Source organism: Anarhichas minor, unplaced genomic scaffold (assembly GCF_050575085.1).
Source record: "Anarhichas minor isolate MPS153535 unplaced genomic scaffold, ASM5057508v1 ptg000027l, whole genome shotgun sequence".
Lineage (NCBI taxonomy): Eukaryota > Metazoa > Chordata > Actinopteri > Perciformes > Anarhichadidae > Anarhichas > Anarhichas minor.
The window spans coordinates 4,270,485-4,292,708 of NW_027466473.1; the positions used below are offsets into that span (position 1 = coordinate 4,270,485).

At 41.8% G+C, this 22,224-nt stretch overlaps 1 protein-coding gene across 1 annotated transcript; it reads left to right on the forward strand.

Annotated features, from left to right (window-relative positions):
- Window positions 1-445: 445 nt before the first annotated feature.
- sim2 (SIM bHLH transcription factor 2) lies at window positions 446-20,640 on the forward strand. The gene is made up of 11 exons (XM_076102562.1): window positions 446-620; window positions 7,042-7,124; window positions 9,950-10,039; window positions 10,252-10,360; window positions 12,384-12,469; window positions 14,362-14,561; window positions 14,859-14,965; window positions 18,788-18,935; window positions 19,028-19,181; window positions 19,398-19,722; window positions 19,907-20,640. Exons 1-11 carry the CDS (start codon window positions 446-448, stop codon window positions 20,638-20,640), a joined length of 2,211 nt encoding a protein of 736 aa, XP_075958677.1.
- Window positions 20,641-22,224: the final 1,584 nt, after the last annotated feature.

Sequence of the window (22,224 nt, forward strand, 5' to 3'; positions counted from 1 at the left end):
AGTTAGTGTTCTATTTGTTGTTTCACTTTTTCGGTGCGCGAGGTCGGGGGGAGCAGCGGAGCAGGAAACCTGGTGTCTGGATATCTGGCAGCACCGTGAAAACACCGTGAAGCGGACGAGGCGTTCGGCGCGACTTAGTCCGCCGTTGAACAGGTGGAGCTCGGGGGGAGTTGAACGAAGCGTCAACGGGGATGGTTCGGACACGTGCAGCTCCTCTCTGGTTTTCGGGGTGCGTTCAGCGGAGGATGGGATAAATGAAACACACGAAGTCTGGTCCGTTCCTTACAAACAGATATCCTCTCATTTACAGTTTTATTAAACAGGAATCTGGACATTAGAGACAGGAGCACTTCCCCACCTCTCAGTAACACAACTATTTGTTACACGAGTCTATGGGGAAACTTACTTTTATGCAACAATCATTTATGTGAAACTTCCAGAGAAGATGAAGGAAAAATGCAAGAACGCGGCGAAGACGCGGCGGGAGAAAGAGAACGGAGAGTTTTACGAGCTGGCCAAGCTGCTGCCTCTGCCAGCGGCCATCACCTCCCAGCTTGACAAGGCCTCCATCATCCGACTGACCAGCAGCTACCTCAAGATGAGGGCAGTCTTCCCCGACGGTAGGAACAGCCATAGAGCTGCCCGCAGAGGGACTGGGATCGTCCATTCATTTCAGATTCTGAGGACCGAAAAGGAATTATGTATTATAGTGACATAGTGTTGACATATTTAAATGATTTATAATAGGATAGTCAATTCAGCCATTCTGTGTAAGAAATACATCCATTTTTATCCAATCCAATTGAAATATGAAAATAGCTCTTCAGTTTATTGCAGTTCTAATTGCACATGCTTTAGTGTATAATATTTTTGCAAATATATGACTAAATATTTTTCAATATGTAGAAAATATAGCTGTTCCGTTGTGGTTTTTAATGTGTAAGAAGAGGAATAAGGAATTCTGTAAGAAGAACCAACGTGCGGGACCTCTGTGTCGTATAAACATCCAACTAATATAGAGGAGTTTCTTTCTATTAAATTGTCTGTATGAAAAGAAAAAATCTAAATGTGTATTATGGGAAGAAATAGATCCATACACTCCTTTTGGTAGGCTGTTTAATAAGGCGTCCTCTGTAACGTGAAAGCCTACCTAATTGCTTTATTAATTTACTAATACTTTATATCAAATCAGCATTTCTACAATATATTTCATATAAACCAGCCGAAGGTATTTTCACAACCAAGTAACCTAAACGTTCTTGTAAATAGATTATATATAAAGCCAAAAGTTGTAAACCATAACGGGTGCCTGTATTTTTCTTTTTAGAGCTTTAGAAAACGCCGACCTGCTAATTAATTTAAATAATGTAAGAGCCTTTTTTTTACAAAACGTTTGCCTGAAAGCTATAATAGTATGATAATAATAGTAGTAGTTTGTTTTGTTATTGGTATTAGTTATTATCAGGTCTACTTTTCCGCGACGTGTCAAATGCTATATTCTCCTCGCGGTAAAAAGAAAAAGAAAAAAAGTGAGAGTTAGCTCCTTCGCTCAATCATCATCTTCGTGGGCTGTTAAACCAATTTTGTGAATTAGGGTGTCATCGAAGTGTTGAGGTTGTTTTCCCACTCTGATTAAAAGCCGATGTCTCGTTTAAACGCCTCACTCATTCATCAAGGTGAATTATTTCATTAAGGCCGCATGCAGCTCCGCCGGGCGGGTTAGAGGGCAGGCAAACAGAACCCTTCCTCTCTGTCATCACTCATAAAGTCAGAGTGAACACACGGCCCTCTGTGGCCGGGCCACCCGTTCAGAGTCCAGCGAAGCCGCCGTCGCGACCTCTTTGTCGGAGGCGCAGTAAACGCCTCAGCGGCAACAGGCCCGCTGCAACGCTCACCCCGTGAGACGTTTAATGCCCGTGAAGCCTACGGTGCGTTTAAAGAAGTCCAGAATCCCGACAAAGCTCCGCAATGCAGAGTCGTGGGACACGGGGAACTTTGAGTTATCCAGAGGCGCGTGGAAGCTCTTAATGTGATGCTTTTATGACTTCACCATCAGTTTTAATGCTCAGAAGAAAAATAAGAGTAGACCTATCGTGTCAGTGTAAATATAGACAGACAGGATCAGACCGAGTCACTTTTTCTCGATGATCTCCGGCTGCAAATATTATTATATCCTGAAGTGGAAAATATAGCTTTTATTATTTTGGATACTTTTGAACTCAGCACAGCGGCCCGAAGCGCAGCAGCCTGGTTGTTGTGAGATCAGTAGCTTTACATTGGCTGCTCAGACATTTTCATTGCTATTTTTATTCACATTGTGTCACAAATTATATCCAAACAAGTAAACTACACGGGCTTAATAACACATAAAAGCGTGGACATACAGACCGAACGGCGACAGTTTGAACGTGTGCGGCTTCGGGTTTGCATCTTGTTTGCATATAATTTCGCATTTCATTTTATTGTATGTTGGTGCTAAGATTTAGGCTTTTTATTTTGGTAACGTTGTTAGTCTGAGTTATTATGGGAAGAAGAACATCGGGAATCCAGCAAGGTCACAAAAAAAATATGTGACGATTTGAGCTCCCATATGTGGGGGTTATATAACGCTTCTGATATTTAGATACATTTATTTGGATTTAGACTAAATTATTAATTTGTGTGTGCAAGTTTTACACTTTTTATTTCAATACACAGCAATGATCTATTGTTAAGGAGAGCTTATAATTCAGTAAAAAAAAAAGAGTAGTGTATTTATTCTCAAAGGAGTTCATTTATTACTGAAGGAAAATAAATAAATGTCATAATTTTGCACATCATCATAGCCACCATGATGTAATTCTCAGAGATGAAAAGATAAGTATTATCTCAAGCACAGTTTTAGTACAATTTAGAAGCACTGGTGCATCATTTCCATTTTAAACATTTTACATATAAAATATATTTTGCATTCAAAAAATATGTATCACTGCAGTTTAAATTATCCATCAGCCTATGACTTTGTCAGACCTGAACCTGCACACCTTCACCAAAACCTGAACACATAAGATTGATAAGAAGTACTCTTTTCACTTACGCCCGTCTCTCTAACTAGTTTTGAAATAGAAAATAGGTGCATGTTGAGCTTTGGTGGTTTCATGTACTTTTTCTTTGCAACTTAGATATTCAGCATTTTGCATTCACTATTTCCCCCATACCCATCAGTGCCAACATTCCTGCAGCTCTGGTATGAAATTACAAATTATGTGAAAAGCAGAATTGATTCTACAAACTGACCTGCGTGGCAGAAACACATCTCTGCAGTTCTGTCAGGCTTTTAGCACAACCTTCTGCAGGAAACGATTCTGTAGAAATGAAATACATGCAAAAGACTCAGTCCTAATGCGGGGCATCTTTTATTCTAGATGTATGCAAATATGTGTTTGTATAGCTTTTAAAGAAGTTCATTCTTTGTCTAGAATAATCTGATAATATTCCAGTATCAGTTGAGCAATATACTCCACCACACGTTTATTTTTGAGCCCTTTCATCATCAGTATATTATGTAATGGCTTTCTTTGGATTATCAGTGTGAGAGGGACACTCTGATTGGAATCTGTGACATTGTGGGTCGGCCTCCACCTGATGAAAAGAGCACTGAGATGTGGTGCGTAACACCTTGTACAGATCTCAAAAGCATCGCCGACGGTTGCATTCTAAAAAGAGGAAGCACTGAGAAGTAGCTGGGGTCATGATACGTGAGGACAGCTGGGTGTTTGATTTTGTGTGAAGCAGCACAGCAGAGCACTCTGAATGCTAGCCTGGATTATGGGGAAAAAAGAGATTCAATTGGAACTGTCAGGCACTTAACATTTCAGTCCTTCCTGATCAGGTGATGACAGAACCCTCTGCTTCCTCCAATGTTTTCCTTGTTTCTAGCTCTTCCCACACATAACTTTATGCAAATGTTTTGCCAGTTCTTGTCAAATACAGATGCTTTTTCACTTCTGATACAAGGCAACATTATTGTTAGACGCTCAGAGAAAATGCTCCAGAAGTGTGAGAGTAGTGAGTGTATAACCCAGGACGGGAGGGAGTGGCGGTGGATGGGTCAAATAAACACTAGACTTTTTAACAGCAGACCAGTGTTTGAGACTGATGATTATGTCCCAAAATTAGGTTAGTGATATTTGTGACGTGTTTTCCATACTTATGTTACGTTTTTTCCTAAGCCTAACTAAGTGGGTTTGTTCTGAAACCCAAGGAAGGCTTTTTGATAGTAATTTGCAGCGTTGACTGCGTGTTTACTGCGACCGTAGTGGAGCATCAAAGTGACGCCGAGGGGTCTGACCGAGCATCAGTGTGTGACCAGTTGGAATGAGAACGTGTTGTATTTTTACCGCAGCCTAAAGCACAAAGTGGAAAAGTGTCCCAAGAAATGGATTCTATTGGCATGTTTGACAGAGCATGTCTCAGTTCTGTGTCCCAAAGCAACACACGCTCGTGCTCTTCTCCAAGTCTAGAAGTAGAGGCAAGGATAAGGACATAGACACACACAGTAGGTAGATATGACGTTTGCTGCTTTAAATAATAACTTTAAACAACTAACACAAATACAACACACTTTCAATGAGCGAGACTGCAATCTGTTGATCCACAAAATGGTGGAATAAGAGCTCTAGTCCTCTAGCCCTCTGGACCATGTGTGTCCACTCTTGTGCAAAATGTTGGGAGCATTTGTTGAATAATGTGTGAAAATCTTCAGAGACTGATGGCTTATCTGAAAATGGGCCAAAAAGGTTAGTTTGTTTGAATGTTTTGTTGCTGTCTATCTGATCTCTATAAACAGATTCTTCATTTATATGCAGAAGAAGCGTTTTGGTTTCCATCTGTAGTCCGAGTAGTATTGATCAGGTTTAAGGGGGCTTTGGCTGCATGCAGGTAAACAGTAAGTGCGGAGAAACAAAAGAGGCGGAACGCATCGGCCCAAATGCAGTCTGGGAACCCACCGGCTATCGTCTGATGATGATTTAGCTTTTTATTGTTTTAAAATTAGCGTGAAAACTGGCTACTTTCAAATCAATCCGGTTGTACAAGTTGTCCCTCAACTCCAACTCTGGTCTTGTTTCTTAAGTTGCTAATTGGACTGTAGACCAAAAAAAAAAAAACGTGCATTGTCACTTTCCCGTGTCTCGCATGCAGATTGTTTTGGTTTCTTTCGTCCAGGTTTAGAGATATCTGCCCCCAACCCATTACAATGGAGATGAATGGAAATTAATTTGTGTAGTACTTGAACAAGACTGTCTACAGCCATGCTAGCATCTCTGTTAGGCTGTACAAAAGCACAGCACACGGAACTAAATGCTAATGGAAGCATGCTAACATGCTTACAACGACCGTGCTAACATGCTAATGCTAACTTGGTCAAATGTTTACCATGTCCACCATTTGGTAGTCAGCAATACAGTGAAAGTAGTTACAGCTGAGGCTGATGGGAATGTCAGTAGTTTGTGGGCATTTACTGTTTTGAGTCATAAACCAGAGTGTTGAACAAAGCAAAGTTATTGATGGAGCAAGATGAAAAGTGAAGAGTTTACCAACGTTAGTAGAGTTCCTGAAGGGGACATGAAAGTGTGCCAAATGTCACGGCAATCCACTCTAAATTTCTTAAGACATGGGATAGTCAAACCATACATTTTCCATTAGCTAAAGTCATGGATGGTACCAAAACAACCACTTCATTCTTGGTACCATCGAGCTCAGCCGATACTAGAAGGTGGAGTTAAAACACTGCCCACCATTGATTGGTCAGAGAGAATCGTCACTATAGCAGGACACGGGTCATCTGCCAAAACTTGCCATTTATAAATAGCAAAGCTAAAGTTAATAGCGACTGCAACTTATTAGTCACTCGACCTGGATTTTAAAAAATCATACACTACGGCGTACAACAGACAAAGTGCAGACATTCCTCAGTTTCGTTGCTCTTGAAATGATTCAGCAAGTGTACCTTTGAAGTCATGTAGTTAATCAGTTGAAGAAAAGGAAAAATGGGGAGATTTGTACTGATCCACAATCCAAAATATCGTCTATTTCAGCGACACTTCTAAAATGCTGCTAATTTTAAATGAAATGTATTTATTTATTTGTACCGTTACTGGAGAAAGTTTGTCTAAATCCCCGCCCAGACCTTCTTCAACAACGGATCCGATATCCTCTGGGGACACCGAACAAAATCTGCTATTTAGCTGTCACATACACATACACATTGCTTTATTGACTTTAATGCAGGCCTACTGTAGGCTAAGTGTACACGTAAGCATTAAGATCAATAGCATTGGATCGTAAAGCGTGGTCAGGACATTTATGGCATGGACAGAGAAACCTGAATAAGGAATATGGATCATTTCTTATGTTCCATATCATATCCCTGAAGACTTATAAAGGAATAGCATGCAAACACACTCACTGACAGACAAGGCTATGTGTTGTTTATGACACAGACCAGAGGCTGAATAAAACTGAATAAAACTAAAATATGTATCATGTGCTCTGACGGCACATATTTGGGGTGTTCCCCGAGGACTTAAAGAACATACTCTCTGCTTGCTTGTAAACAGCTAAAGCAGACGTCTCTTGGTACAGCCTGGATAACATTTATCGTAATGAAAAAAAGTCAATCTTGTCCTGTATTTTTGAAATTGGACAAATCTCAATTAATGTGTATTTTTTTTTTCTTTATTTCCATCGCATGATACAAATATTTTTCCTCAAGTCCTCAGAGAGTTTAAAGTTTAAAGATGCACAATATGGCGTCGTCATTCTTGTCAATGCCAGAATGTTACTGTGTTAGCGCTGTGGACGTCAGCATATCTGATGTCAAAGTTTTTCCTCAGTGGAGCAAACTGGAAATGATGCCCTTCATCTGCACAATGTGAAACTTGCATGTTTGGTGTGAAAGCCCAGTGTCTTTATCTCCCTGAGTATTTGTCTCTTGCATGATAGATGGAGTTTCAGTCTTTGTCCCCCTGGCTGTCTTACTGTGTCCGTCTCTCTCTGTAGGTCTGGGTGATGGATGGGGTCGGTCAACAAGGCTCAGTCCTCTGGACAGCATGGCTAAAGAACTGGGCTCCCACCTTTTACAAGTCAGTACAGGAAACAACACACTGTGTGCTTGCTCCGCAGTGTGCTCTCAGTGTGCACGACTATGCTATTATGTGCTGCATGAAACTGATACCAAATGATATCTCTTTGTGCTAGTGTGTGCAGTGCTATTTCAAATGTTGCTTTGCTATGCTATGCTATGCTATGCTATGCTATGCTTTGCTATGCTATGTTATGCTACATTAGAGTGGGGGTCAGCAAACAGCAGCAAGTAGCCTGCCAGCTAAATCTGACTTTACACCAAATTATCAAGGCCCACAAATACATTTGAAACATCAAATGTGTTGGGCTTCTTTATTATTCCACCATAAATATAACAGTCAAATACCGTATTTACAATTAAATACTGTAATTACAGTAGGGTCAGCCGGTGGTGCTTTAGGTTTTTTACTATCCAATTTCTTTTGTTTTATCAGGAGGTGCTGGCTTTGATTGTAGGCTCATGAATCTATCACAAAGTCCTTTTACACTGCAAGAACCTAACATACTGCAACGTGGGGCTCTGCACAGCCTGGACTAGTCGGAACCTTTTGAGGTATTCCTCCCGTTGTATTTTCAATAAGGGGCAGCAGTGGGATCAGCAATGATCAAAGTGCTGCTGCCATTGTTACCAGTTTTAATTTAAATGTATCACTGCGCGTCGAACCACTTCATGGAAGCAAAAGCAGAATGCGTTATGTTAAATGAATCAGTCTCTGCTGCGGATAATGAATAATCTCACATATATTTTTATTATAGCAATACTGCAAAGCTTTTGTTTACTGCAGGAAATTACACAGGTCAGTATAATACAAAACCTTTTTGAAATCACAGGTTTTGCTCGTCTTCCCACTACGTTTTTAAATCAGCAATTCCGATTATGGCATTAATGCCAGTAAAACAGAATACAAAAATAGAGGGATTCTTATCCCATTTTCAATTCTACTTACATTTTATTTGCGGCGTTGGAGTGGTATTTAACTCGTGATGGTTATTATATGCATTATTGCACATGCACTTTTACGCATGGAAACCATGCATGTTCTTCTTCAGCGTGTCCAGAAAGGTGAATTCATCATCCGCTCTTGGCAGCTCCTGCATTGACTTTAAAACTCTTCAGTCCAGGACAGTAAAAAGTTCCCTCTGAGGAAAACTCTTGACAGGATCCACAAACTGTTATCGTGTCATGACGGGGGGAGAGCCGCGCGTTTAAAGGGGATGATGACGGTAGTGGATGTGATTGGCTACGATTGTAACAGCCTCTAAAAACACCCATGTAGGATGATGTTTGCTTTCTGATCCAAACCCTGTGCCTACAAATGACTGCCAATGCCACGTTATCACCACCATAGCCTGTAACATACTTTAAATATTCATTTTATTACCTATTTTACTCATACCGATGCCACTAATCTGACAAAACTACTACTGCTAATACAATTAGTAGGCCAAGCATATACATTCCTCCTCTCTATGTTTAAAAAGGCTACAGATATTACCTCTGTCAGCTCTACTGTGCATTATTTGTTATTTTATTTCATTGTTTTTAATTTAATTTTGGCTCTGGCTTCCCCTGTGTTTGCTTTCACACTCATATTTAACCCTCATATTTAGAATTGTATTTAAGCTCAAGACAAACATTTTTGGGAAGTGTTTCTAGGATAATATTATTATTATTATCATATAAAATGATATAAAAAATAATGAATTCATCTTTTTTGATAAATAACTATAGTATAGTGGTATATACATATAGTTTTTTTTGTAGGAAGGAGACATTTATAACAGCCATGTCACGAGCAACAGAAGCACCAACAAAGAAGATGGATAGTAAAGGCTTGAACTTGGCCTTTACTCAATAGTACGACATGATTTATGGTCCAGTTGACTTCTAATAGTTAATACTCAGTGCTGTCATTTTTTTAAATAAATGTACTCTTTGTGCAGTTATAAGCGTCACGCATAACAGGTCTGCTGAAAAATGTGCAGCTGCTCTGAGGTCTGTGTGGACGGCTGAATAAGAGTTTAGAGTTGGGCCTCTAATTTCCTCTGACCATGAATATTCTGTAGAGAGCTCTGGGATGCATTGGACCGAACTTTTTAACTTTAATTAACATTCAATTGTTGTTTTACTAATTCATATTTGCTCCCTCTTAAATATTCCTGCACACATGTTGTGCCCTTAAATGCTGCACATGCTACTATGCAGGCTGCTGGTTTAAAGTACGGACTGTTCTGATAGATTGATTCCAATTAAATAAATGATGCTGTTCTATGAGTCACGTATGAGGGGTATTTGGAATAATGTATGCCATTTGGATAATATAAGCTATCAGACACATTAGAATTGTCAATACAGCTGCTAAAAATGTTAACTGCCAGTATTTTATTTTTCATAATTTCTTCTTTTATTTTATTTCATTCATTTCTCCAAAAGATTATAGTAGATGTATGCATCAAAAAAAGGAAGAAGAGTGTTCGCTGCAGTTAAGAGCATGCATTCAATACCAGAACATTAAAAGAAGAACATGTAGGGAAATACAGATGAGCTGCTGATGGAGTGTTTGCACTGGGAATTATGTTTACAAATGTTTTTATAAAGAAACGTATACTGTCCAATGATAAAGAAAAGTTAGTCACGGGTAAATAATGTCTACACTAACTAAACTGCTAATGCAGAAAGGCTGAAGAAGAACAAATATGGAGGCAGGGCTGGAAACTCTCAGAATAATGCCACCATATATTCTTACATCTTATGGGTAAATACATTGGGACAGATGACTGTAAAATAGTTAACATTACTAAGTGTTTTGTTTGGCCTCCTCAGACTCTGGATGGCTTTGTGTTTGTCGTTGCCTCTGATGGCAAAATCATGTACATCTCTGAAACAGCATCAGTCCACCTCGGCCTGTCCCAGGTAAGTCCCTCCTCCTTGACCTCAGTATGATAAAGCATAATCAGAGCAAGTGACATATAAAAAGTAATGTGCACACACATATTTGGGATGAAACAGTCTTTCACAGTCTGCATGGATTCAATACATTTCTGTGTTTTGTCTTGGTGAGTTAGTTGCGATGTAGCTCGTCACTGCACATTTATGAGCGCATGCTGGAAATGTGTGTGCTACAGGTGGAGCTGACAGGAAACAGCATTTTTGAGTACATCCACCCATCAGACCACGATGAGATGACAGCAGTGCTGAGTCTTTGTCAGCCCCCACACCATCACTTCTCCCCAGGTACCTAAAGAGCCTCAATCTCCAGGCTCTCGTGCACATGTCATGAATACCCGTACTGTACATTTATCTCAACGGCATAGAGGACCAGTATTTGAAACAGGCTTATCTTAGAGACAGACCTTTGTTTGCTCATTTCCCATGTTACTAAACTATTACACATGTAGCTGTTGTCTTGATAAATTAAGCTTAATGCACATTTCCACAGCTGCAATTTCCATCAGTATTACAACAGAGTCGTATGGAATTCTTTTTTTCTGACAGTCTCTGTGTTATTTTCATAGTTTTGCCACCAAAGCTGTTTCTAACAGTAATAAGAACTTTAAGTTTTTTTTAGTGCTGGGCAAGTTAACGCGTTATTATCACATTAACGCATTAATTCATTAACGCCGACAATTACCGGTATATTATCGCGCATAATATAATTTTTAACACAAGAACCGGGCAGCAAGCGGTGAACAGCTGTGTTTGTGTGGCGTCTCTTCCTTCTGCTGCCGCTCTCCCCCCCACCGAGTGACACGCCAGATCCGGAACCGTCGGGCCCTCCTGTCTCACACACACGCGCGCGATCGTCTCGTCACAGGATCAAACGTGACAATATCAAAATACATATTGTCGTGTTTTTGAATAAACATATAAGCACGTGAGAACAAACTGCTCTTAACTGCAACTCTTTATTAGCATAACTTCCACATGCTGCACGTTAGTGCCACGGTACAGACTACAGGTTCCAAGCTTCACCTACATTCCCCTGGGTCCTAAGTCCCTCCATGTACAGCTTCTTATCACCCTCTATGTACCAACTTACATTTATAACAAATACCACACATATTACACGGTACTCAGCGTTGCATATGTGTCTGACCTAAATACCAAAAAAAGCAAAAAAGAAATGATTCATTTAAATAATTTTTTTAGAGTTTTTAAAGTGTTTTTGTTTGGAATATGTATAATAAGCATATCATTTAGTTATCGCTACTGAGAATTTAACAAACATAAAAACATGACGTAGAGAGGTTTGCAGTTTTCAAGGAGTATATTTCAAATTGCATCTATTACACACATGAAGATAAAGTTGTGAACAGAATCATTTTAACTATATTTTAACTGCTACTGTGTAAAGGGAATACTGCTGTTAAAAATAACCGTATTTGTTTAAAGTGTTTGCAAACCAAATGTTATTGCACTGTTGTTCATATAGCAGTACTTTTAAAATAAAAGTGCGCAATACACTACTTTTGAATTCATTATTGAATTCTGCGCATAACAATGAGATTAATCGCGATTAAAAATTGTAATCGTTGCCCAGCACAAATTTTTTTTAGATGATTGGATGTTGGGTCTTACAGTAACATAATAATGTCTCGCCATATGCTGCTTTGATATCGCCCGTTGTTTTTTTTAAGCCTTGTGAGCCTTGTGAGCCTTGTGAGCCTTGTGAGCCTTGCATAACCCATTATTTTACTTTACAAACAATATTCCTAGACTAGAAGACAGAGTGAGAGGCCTGTATCTTTAAAATGTTGTCTGTACGGTATTCTACAGATAACTTGAAAATGATCCCGGTAAATTTGCCATGGTGCTGGAGAAGAGTGTCTGGCTGATAGTCCAAACTTAGACTCGGTCCCTGTCAGAAGCAGCTCTGTACAGCCTCTTATGTGGACTTGTGGCTTGAATTGTAGGACTGCTTCTTTTTTGTAGGTTTCCTCTGACAAAAGTGCTCGCCAAATGAATACATGAATACATGTGTTAGAGTCATGAGGTGTTTTGAATGATGTCTACCTACAACATATAGCTTTATGACAGAATTCAGGCTGTATTCTGTTGGTCCGTCTTACTACACTGGTACAGGTTGAAGCTGCTAAGTAAGGTGCATATTTGAAAATACTGGTGTGTATAAAGAAAACAAAAAATCAATATTTTATTTATTTATTCACCAAATTTTAAAAAGTGTTACTGGTGACCACAGCACTGGGATATTGTATTGTGCGGGTAATGTCTCTGTGATGTGTGTTTTGTGTGACAGAGTATGAAATGGAGCGCGCCTTCTTCTTGAGGATGAAGTGTGTTCTGGCTAAACGAAATGCAGGACTCACATGTGGGGGATATAAGGTAGGTGCAGCCACGGGATGCTTTACTCCGACACACACACACACACACACACACACGATGACTTCATTTATGGTAACTTGGGGATCTGGAAGTGATTTAATTTCATGAAGTGATAATTAAACAAGTCATCGGTCATTAGCTGGCTACAAATTTTGGACATCCAGGAATATTCATCTGCCCCTCAAAAGGTCGAAAGCTGCTGTCAGATCTTTGTCCGATAACTTCAATGGATAGAAGCCCTCATACTGCACGCACACATGTGTGATGTACTGTGCTACAGGTGAGAGAGCAGCCTAAGCCGTCCTTAGGGGAGATATAGGGTACTGTTGGCTTGTTTGAAGCAACCTATGTATAACAAACCAGTAGAGAAGTGCATGCATGCAGGATGTGGAAATATCTGACCCATTGTTTTGTTTTTTATTGCTTTACTGGGCAAGTGGATAAAAAGATTAAAGCCTGTATGGGATAAAACATCAATAAAAATGCATTACTAAAAATAATTTGTTTGTTTATGCTGTATAATTAACATCAATATGTGTAATGGTATTGGCATATAAATAGCAAAGTACTGGCTGTATTTAAACTTATCATTTATGTTGTAAAAAGCTATTCAATCTTTCCACTAATCAGTTTCCTCTGCCACAACACAGGGTAAAGTGACAGCTGTCTGTAGATGCACAATGTCCTTCTGCCATATGAAAGAGATTGTTTGCTAACACTTTCCAAAACGCTTTAAATATCTTAGCCCTGTTTTACTGCAACATTCAGAAAATAGAGGTTACAAACGTCATTATTCTTTTGGCATACTGCAGCTTTCCCTCTGCACGGAGACAGATCAATCATTCAGCACTAATTGGGTGGTAGCATGTCCTCTAAAGGAGTAGCTGCTTGACTACCCGTGAACATAACAAACGGAACACAAGAGCCAGCTGGGTAAGCAGTTAGGGGGCTACACATGCACACATAGAACTGGAGTTACATCCAAATAACTGCTATTTCATCTTCATATGTGTGGGCCTCTAACAGGGTTTGTTATTTGCATATACTAAAGGTTACGGCTGTTAGGGATGAGTTACACGTGTAGCGCACTGAAATATGTCATTTCATATTTCTTGCTAATTTACTATCAGGGTGTCTATGTAAAATCATTTGCTTTAAATATGTGTTTAAGTTCATTCATATTTGTATTACTTCAGTAGGTAATGTTATTAACTACTGAACGGTATGCTTGCTAACTGTAAAGGGAAGAAAGTTGGTGTACTGACCCTTTAGAAGAAAGCGCTGTCGCTTTAAGAGAGTTTAGAGAGAACGTGATGTATGCAGGCTGAAGGAAAAGATAAACTTGTGCTTAACCGTGGGGTTTGTAATAAAAGTTGCAATACGACGATGGACGTGTTGTTGGACGGTTCATTTTAAGGGTGCAACACACGCCCAGTTGGTAATTATATGCCGAGGCCTTAGGCTCAGGATCAGACAACAGGGCAAACCAGGGGCTCTTGCTGTCCAATCACAAAAACTGTAACAGCCAGCCTGAGCACTGCAGTGGTCCTACGACAACTACACTGTACAGGTCCTGCACAGGTATGTGCTAAGCATCGCGGTGGAGCATGGCCCACATGTCCCAAAAGATGCGGAAAAACCTTAACTGCAAAACTTCGGATCATAACAAAGACATGACTGTTATGTTTTGGAAGGCCAGGTTAAGTGTGCTTTGATGCTGCCAGCAAGAGCAGCAGAGCTATACTTTGGCAGCATTGTATTGGGGTATCTGAGCAACAAAAGTTTAAAAAAGGTTAAGTTTGGTACAAACCCTTTCAACTTTTTCTGTCACTCTGAATCCCTTTGATTGAGTACAAGTGTAACGGCATTCGTGTCACGCTGTGGCTTCTCAGGTCATCCACTGCAGCGGTTACCTGAAAGTGCGTCAGTACATGATGGACATGGCGCCGTATGAATCCAGTTATCAGACTGTGGGTCTGGTGGCAGTCGGTCACTCCCTGCCCCCCAGTGGTATCACCGAGATCAAACTCCACAGCAACATGTTCATGTTCCGGGCCAGCCTGGACTTAAAACTCATTTTCCTGGACACAAGGTAGGACAGACCCTTTACTGAGCAAGAGGGTAAAAAGATTAAAGCAATGATGTCATGATATGTTGATGGTCCCTGTATAAAACATCAATACAAATAATCAGTAATTACAAATACACCCTTTCTACAGCACATGCACAACATAACACATAAGAATATTAAAATATATACATAATATAAAATAGTTGTGTAGACTGCTGGATTGTTCACTGGACATTGTGATGCACTTGAGCACAACTGATCACAAAATCAACCCCCTGACTGTTAGCTTGTGCCCTCTCTCATGTGTGCTGGAGCCAGGGTGGCAGAGCTGACAGGCTATGAGCCTCAGGACCTGATAGAGAAGACTCTCTACCACCACGTCCACGCCTGTGACGTTTTCCATCTACGCTATGCTCACCATTTATGTGAGTCCTCCAAATCCTTCGTAAGACTTGGGTGGGAGAGTAAATAGAAGTTAAGTGACAAATCAGCAATGATGAATGATCAATGTAATGGCTCAGAAAAACAGCAAGATTGAACCCCGTAACATGACTCACAGGTCAAGATACAAAGTTTACTTGAAACCAAAAAACAGGCAAAGGTCAAAACCAGGTAGGCAGTCAGAACAGGCAAACTTATTCAGAAAGGGTTAGGTAGAAAATCATAAATCCATGGATCAGGCAAGCAGAACAAAGTCTGGAATATATAACAGGTGAATAGGTAAGTGGGTGATGGGTATGGCAGGAAAAGGGGTTACTACAGGGCAGGAGGGAGTGGCTGGATCTGAAATGACAGGAGAGTTAGTATAGCAGTGTAAACAGAGCAGGCAGCAGAAGGAATGATGCAAGCTCTCCTTGTCTGGCTTGAGCCGGAAGATGGAAGGTCAGGTGGATCCTCATGGAGCGAGGAAGGCAGAGGGGGAGTGCAGCTGGGTTGATGACCTTGGAGATGGGTAAAAGAGTCACGAACCATGGAGCTAACTTCTTGGGCTTCACTCTGAGTAAGTAAGTCCTGCATGGATAACCAGACATCCTTTACCGGGAGGTAGCAGGGAGCACGAATGCAGGGTCTGTAGCCACTCTTCTGGTCGCGGTCAGAGGTACGAAGAAGAATAGAAAGGTTCTGCATCCATATGCAGCAACAGCAACCAATGAAAGCCTGGAATGAGGGACTGCAGGCCATCCATTCCTGCTCAGGAAGGAAAGGATGTTGATAACCTCAAGAGCACTGATGGGGGTAAGTCCAGTGGCAGAGCTGGGACGAGTGTTATGGGCGTACCCAAAGCAGTTGTATGGACTAGGAAGAGAAATTGAGTGGGAGGAGAGGCAGTGCAGAGCCATCTCCATCTTCTGGTTCTTGCAATCCATTGAACTGAAGGTGGAAAGAAGATGACAGGCTGATGGTGGCTCCCAGGATGGTGCAAAACTTATTCCAGAAATGAAAGGTGAAGTGCGGTCAGAGACAATATCCCTGGGGACATTATAATTGCGAAATTCATAGTTTAACATAATTTCAGCTGTCTCTTTGGCAGAAGGGAATTTGGGGATAGGAATGAAGTGAGCAGACTTGGAAAACCGGTCAACAATGGTGAAGATGGTCCAGCAGGAACCTGTCGGAGTTTTTGTGCTGAGAAAGGATCAGACAAGCAGCACCAACATCCCTGGTGTCTTGCTCTATTAAGACCCACCAGAAACATTGCCGTAGGAGAGCCAGCGTGGGTGTGACACCGGTATAGCATGCCAGCCAAGAAGAGTGACCCTATTGCAGATCCTGAGAGTGGAGGTTAGTTGGCACGAAGAGATGGTTAGTGGGACAGGAGCAGAAAACCCAGCGTTTTATCTTGACCTCTACTGCCCAGGTGATGGCAATGACAAAGCAAGTGGAGGGAAGGTTGGACAGCAGAACTTTCAGACTGGAACTAGTGAGAGAGGGATCAGGTTTAATGTTTTTGGACTGTGGGCGGAAGAAGAGTGAGAAGTTGATGAGGGCCATGAGAGGAGCCGCCACTGCGCTGTACTTCCTGATAAATCGCCACTAGAAGTTGGCAAAGTGCAAGAAATGCTATAGTTCATTGTGAGAAAAGGGTATGGGCCAGTCCCAGACTGTCTTGACTTTGGAAGGATACACCTGGATAATCCCTGCATTGACAAAACCCAAGAAATGACAACTCTGAGACATAAAACTCACATTTCATGGCCTTGATGGCCTCTTCAGAAGCCTTTGGAGAATGCGCCGCACATGTTGCACATGCTCCTGCTTGGACTTCAAGATAGACAAACACACAGAAGGGGCGTTTGATGAAGCAAAAGGCATGATAAGGTACTCATAAATTCCATTGGGTGTGTTACATGCAGTCTTCCATTCCATTCGTCAAACTTCGAAAACACGGTAGCCCATTGTAGCAGTTCAAAAGCAGAAGACGGACGACTGACGGGCGACTGTGGCTAAGTGGGGAGCAGGGCCGTCCTTCAATCAGAGGATCAGCAGTTCGATCCCTGGCTCCGGTTCCGCTAGTCGCATGTCGATATGTCCTTGAGCAAGACACTTAACCCCAAAATTGCTCCCGTAGCTGTGCCTACAGTGTATATGATAGATCTGAATTGTAAGTCGCTTTGGATAAAAGCGTCTGCTAAATGACTGTAATGTAAAGAAGACCTTGACTGGCCGACAGAGGGCTCTTTCTCTTCTCTGTTACCAAAGAGGACTTTCCATGTGGAGGGCGATCAGTGTCCAGGGAGATCCCGGGCAGACAGTTTATTTGAAATGACATCTGACCATCTCACCATTATATAAGTCATGATAGAAAGAATAAGAATCACACTTACTCTCATGCTGCTATGGTTCGGAATTCAATGGAATAGTCAGCAACCCTTCTCCCTCCTTGAACCAGGTTGAACAGACTTCAAGCTGCCTCTCCTCCCGGAGTAGCATAATCGAATACTTTCTAGAGCTCTGTGGTGAATAGCTTCTCTGAGTGGCAGATCTGAGATTTTCTCTCCCATTCGGCAGTGGCCCAGTCCCTGGCCCAACTAGTAAGCACGGAGATGATGTAGGCCACCCTGGATCACTCAGATGGGAAGGAGGAAGGCTGGAGCTAGAACATGAGGCAGCATTGGTGGAGAAAAGACCAACAAGCTCTTAAATAGGGTTTTGGAATTGAGAGCCGTGGTTCAGCCACAGAAGGTGGATGGGCTGGAGTACTAAGTGGAGGAACCGCCACCGGGTCCTGTACCATCATGGAAAGCTGCTGAACTTGTGGAAATGGCCTGGTATTTATATACTGCAAGACTAATGAAGGAAATGGGGAACAGTCAAGTGAGAAGGAGGGCGGGGATTGTCAGGTGAGAAGAATGGCAAAAAAACGTGTTACTGCAGGGCTGGAGCGGGTGGCTGGATATAAGTGATAGGATAGTTAGCATATTGCAGGTAAAACAGAGCAGGCAACATACATACAAGGAGCTGCGGAAGTTGTGACAGACAAAGTAAACTCGCAAGGGGCCTTAACAGAATATTGCAAACATTTGGGAAGATCTGAGCACAACCGAGGAAATAGATGCAAAAATAGCTAAGATGGTGCTGTCATCATCTATACCACAACTATAATGTTTTATACTTAAAACACAGTTAATTTTGGCTGCATTGCATTGTGGTCTTCTAAAGCAGCTATAATTGATACTTTATGAAAATGAAATGACTATGCAAGAAAAAATATGACTCATTGTTTAGCTTCATGTTGTTTTCGGCAACAGAAGGCAACAAGTTGTAAAAACCCACTATACACTACCTGCTGAGCACCAAACAGCAGACACATGTAGAGACGAGCTGGTGAACATAATGGTGCATTTAAAGCCAGATATTTCCTTCAGGAGTTGGTAGAACAATTAGAGTTAAAAGAGAGAGAGAGATTATTGGGCTTACATTTGCCAGGTGGCCAGAAACATGACTCTAAACGAATGATAATGCTGCACCGCAACTACTGAACGTGTAAGTAAGCAACTGTTTGCTATCAAGTAGCCGTTTAAACTATAAAGATAAAATGGCAGTGTTTTGTTCACAGCTTATTTTTTCTGCCCCCAAGTGGCAAAAAAACGGTCATTGCAGGTTTTAAGTTACAGTCCGTTGAGAAATGTTTCTTTTGCTTCTTTTGAATGACTGATGCATAATGCTGGTTATAACAAGAGGCCCTTCCTGTATATGTCTAAGGGGCTGATTTTTCTCTTTGATCCTGATCTATGTGTTCCCTGTAGTACTGGTGAAGGGGCAGGTCACCACTAAGTACTACCGCATGTTGTCAAAGCACGGAGGCTGGGTGTGGGTGCAGAGCTACGCCACCATCGTCCACAACAGCCGCTCCTCCAGACCTCACTGTATTGTCAGCGTGAACTACGTCCTCACGTGAGTAGGTTGACTTCCCCCAGTGATTCTCCATGTAAAACCTCCAGTTCAACCAGTACGAAGATACACAGTGCCTTCCTGTTTGCACACAGTGACGTCGAGTGCAAGGATCTTCGGTTATCTGAAGACCAGAGTCGAGCCACTAAGTCGGGTCTCAGTCTGACTTCAGTTCAGGACCACCGCAAACAACTCAGAACCAAAGCAGTCAAGATGAAGACCAAACTTAGAGCAGCTCACTATCCCGAGGTGGGCCTTTCACTTGGCCTACTGACTAAACAAAAGGTGAATGTTTTCACACTGGAAAATGATTTGTGCCCCCCATTTTAAAGAAAATAATGTAATCCTAAGGATGTAATTTAGATCTTAAGGATTCCACTACTGCTGTAAATTGTATTTCTGTGCTTTCAGTAGTTTCTGTTTTTGTTACCTTCTCTATGCTGTTTTGTGTTTGTTTATGGATAGCAGCAGGCTGCTAGCCTCTTCCAGCCGGACCACTCGAGCTGCTCCACACAGAGGGGGCTGTGGAAGGAGAGATCCCCGTACCCACTGACCTCCTGCAGGGAAAGGAGCTCCAGCTTGAGTCCTGAAGCAGGACAGGTGTCCTGCGGCCCCACATACAACCTGACCCTGCACTACCCCTACAATCACCGACATCTGGATGCTCAGAGCCAGCTTCCCAGCTCAGGTCCGTCCCCCCAGCTGGCTCAGCAGATCATCGGCTCCCTGCACAGCAGAGGGTCTGTTGGGTGGAACATCAACAGTCCCCCAGCAACAAATAAGTACACAGGTACACTCTTTATGTAACACAGTTGAGTTACCTCAATTAAGCCACATTAAAAGGTAGTTGGACATTCTGTACGTGTTTCCTGCATTTTATCAAAAACACTGTTGGCTCCTGATGCTGCCCCTCCACTCTCTCTGCAAAAGTTCTGGTGTAATTTCAGCTTCTGAATATTGTTTTTCTTGATCAGTTCCTGTGCTGGCAGCTGACCGCAGGCACCCCGATGAGATCTACCATGATTGTTCCGGCAGCACAAACCCAAATTCTACCAGCAGGCTGAAGGAAGAACCCTACGAACATTACACGCTTGTCCACAGCGAGCTGCCTGAGGTTTGTCTACACCCCCGCCCTCACGCTGCCAAGGACGGTAAGCGTTTTGGCCAGGAGGTCCGACAAAACACGAGAGGTGCCCGGGCCGTCGCCTGCCCTTTGCTCAGCGGCCTGGTACCAGGTAAAGCTGAGCAGGGCGGCTCGCTGCACGACGCAGGCCAGCCTCTCCCCGTGCAGATGGAGTTGGAGCAAAGGAGGCGGTGTATGATGGAGGCTCCCTACAGCCATCCGGCCACAGCATATCCACAACCTGCCGATGGCCTCCAGCAGCATGGAGCTGCTGCGGAGCTGCAGCCCATGTCTGCTGAGGAGGACAGGAGAATGTTGATCGGTATGGGGGTCGGGGTTGGACTTCCAGCCCAAGCACCGTACATGTCTTTGAACTTTCACAAGGTCCTGGGCAAACACGGTTCCATTAAAGCCCCCGCTTATAGCACACTGAGACAGATAACCGACAGCCAATGTTACCACGGCAAAGAGACGGCCTCTTACAGCTGTAACAGCCAGAGCCCCAGCTCCGGCTCGTCACCTGAGAGCCACAGAGAAATCCCGCATTACATCGGCACATCCGTCATCATCACGAATGAGAGGTGACCCAGGACAGAAGCTCAGGAGTCTCTGAGTGCTTCAAAGACTCTAGCCAGGGTTTTTTCTCCTCGACGCGTCCACTTTGCACTCCTGCAGGATAGTTTGACACACAATAGGACATTACAGCTGTGAGCTTTTTTTCTCCCATGTCGTCCGTCATATAAAAGACGTTCTATAGAATATATATGCAAAAGAGCTTTCGCAGGAAATTTGATTAACTTTAACTTTTTATTATTATTATTATTATTATTAATAATAATAAACCCAAACCCAAACTTAGGGCCTAAACGTTATACATGACTTCAACCTGATTTTGTTATCAAAGAATCTTTTAATTTACACGTTTAATTTCTGTATCTACACATTTAATTTAAACACAATCTACACACAACCCATCCTAATCTAAATGTGAGTATCAGCGATGTTTGAAGTTTTTGATGAAAACGGATTTTTCATATATGCCCAGCATACATCAATAAAATCTCAAAATTTTGATTATTTTTTGAAAATTAAATTTCTTGGTAAACAATAGCTAACAGATTTGCACCTTGTGCACTAGAAGCAGTGTAGTACAACTATGTGTATGTGATGCAGCAACAAGCCTCTGCTACAGCAGCTCTAGAAACTAAAATCTACTTTTATTTAACAGGCAAAAACAATGAATTAGGGCAGGATTTTGTCTTTAATTGCACTATTTATTCCCCGTTATATATTTATTGCATAACTTAAATCACTTATCAGCCATTTCCACACTCAAAATATGGTGCAATCGAGTGGGCCGGCTCGGGACTGTTTAGCATGATGTAAAGCTAGCAGCCCCCAGAGGCTGAAACATTCATTACACTCAACTCTGTGACTGAGAAGTTTGCATTTGGATAATGGAATTGGTGTCATGGAAACATGTCTGTAGACAATAAAATAAAGGTTATTTTAAAGGAAAACGATGGTTTATTGCAATTTGGGTTTTATTTCCATAGCTCTGGTGATGGGTTATGATAACACTGCACTCAGCAACATGAACATGAACACGGTGACATCACCAGGCGCGTAAATACGGACAATGCAAGCAGTGAGGTTGCAATGGGGCACATAGGGAGGGAGCAGCAGACCCTCCATGTTCAGTAAAGAACGGGTTTAATCAGATGTCCACCTTGGAGACTAACATTACTTATCATCAGTGCCATTTGCTACATACTCCTTTCAAAGTAAGGGAGTATTTTGGTAAAATAGTCTGTAGCGACAACAAAATGATATACTACTTACTGTTAGTGCCAAGACAGATACAGTATATTGTCGCTTTTATAATTATGTCAAAAACTGGTGACAAAATAAATAAATGAATTTCCAGGAATAAACACTTCTTTTTTTAAGCTCTTACTCTCACCACCAACAATTTATTGTTATGTTTTGCAGCTGTGAGCAGCTCGTCCATTTCCTCTCGGCTTACATTAACATCACAGTCAAAAATCAGGTGTTCAGCATGCACGCTAACTTTTTAAAGAATACTTTTTGTCGCTGTGAACACCCTACGAATCCTAATTCTAAGCAGATTTTGACTCTGTAGGCCCCACAGAGTCAAAATCTGCTTAG

Excerpts from the sequence above, each read along its gene's own strand:
- sim2 (XM_076102562.1), top strand. The coding sequence starts at position 446 with ATGAAGGAAAAATGCAAGAACGCGGCGAAGACGCGGCGGGAGAAAGAG. Across the intron at positions 10,040-10,251 it reads TCCACCTCGGCCTGTCCCAG|GTGGAGCTGACAGGAAACAG; the intron begins GTAAGTCCCTCC and ends TGTGTGCTACAG. Across the intron at positions 14,562-14,858 it reads CTCATTTTCCTGGACACAAG|GGTGGCAGAGCTGACAGGCT; the intron begins GTAGGACAGACC and ends TGCTGGAGCCAG.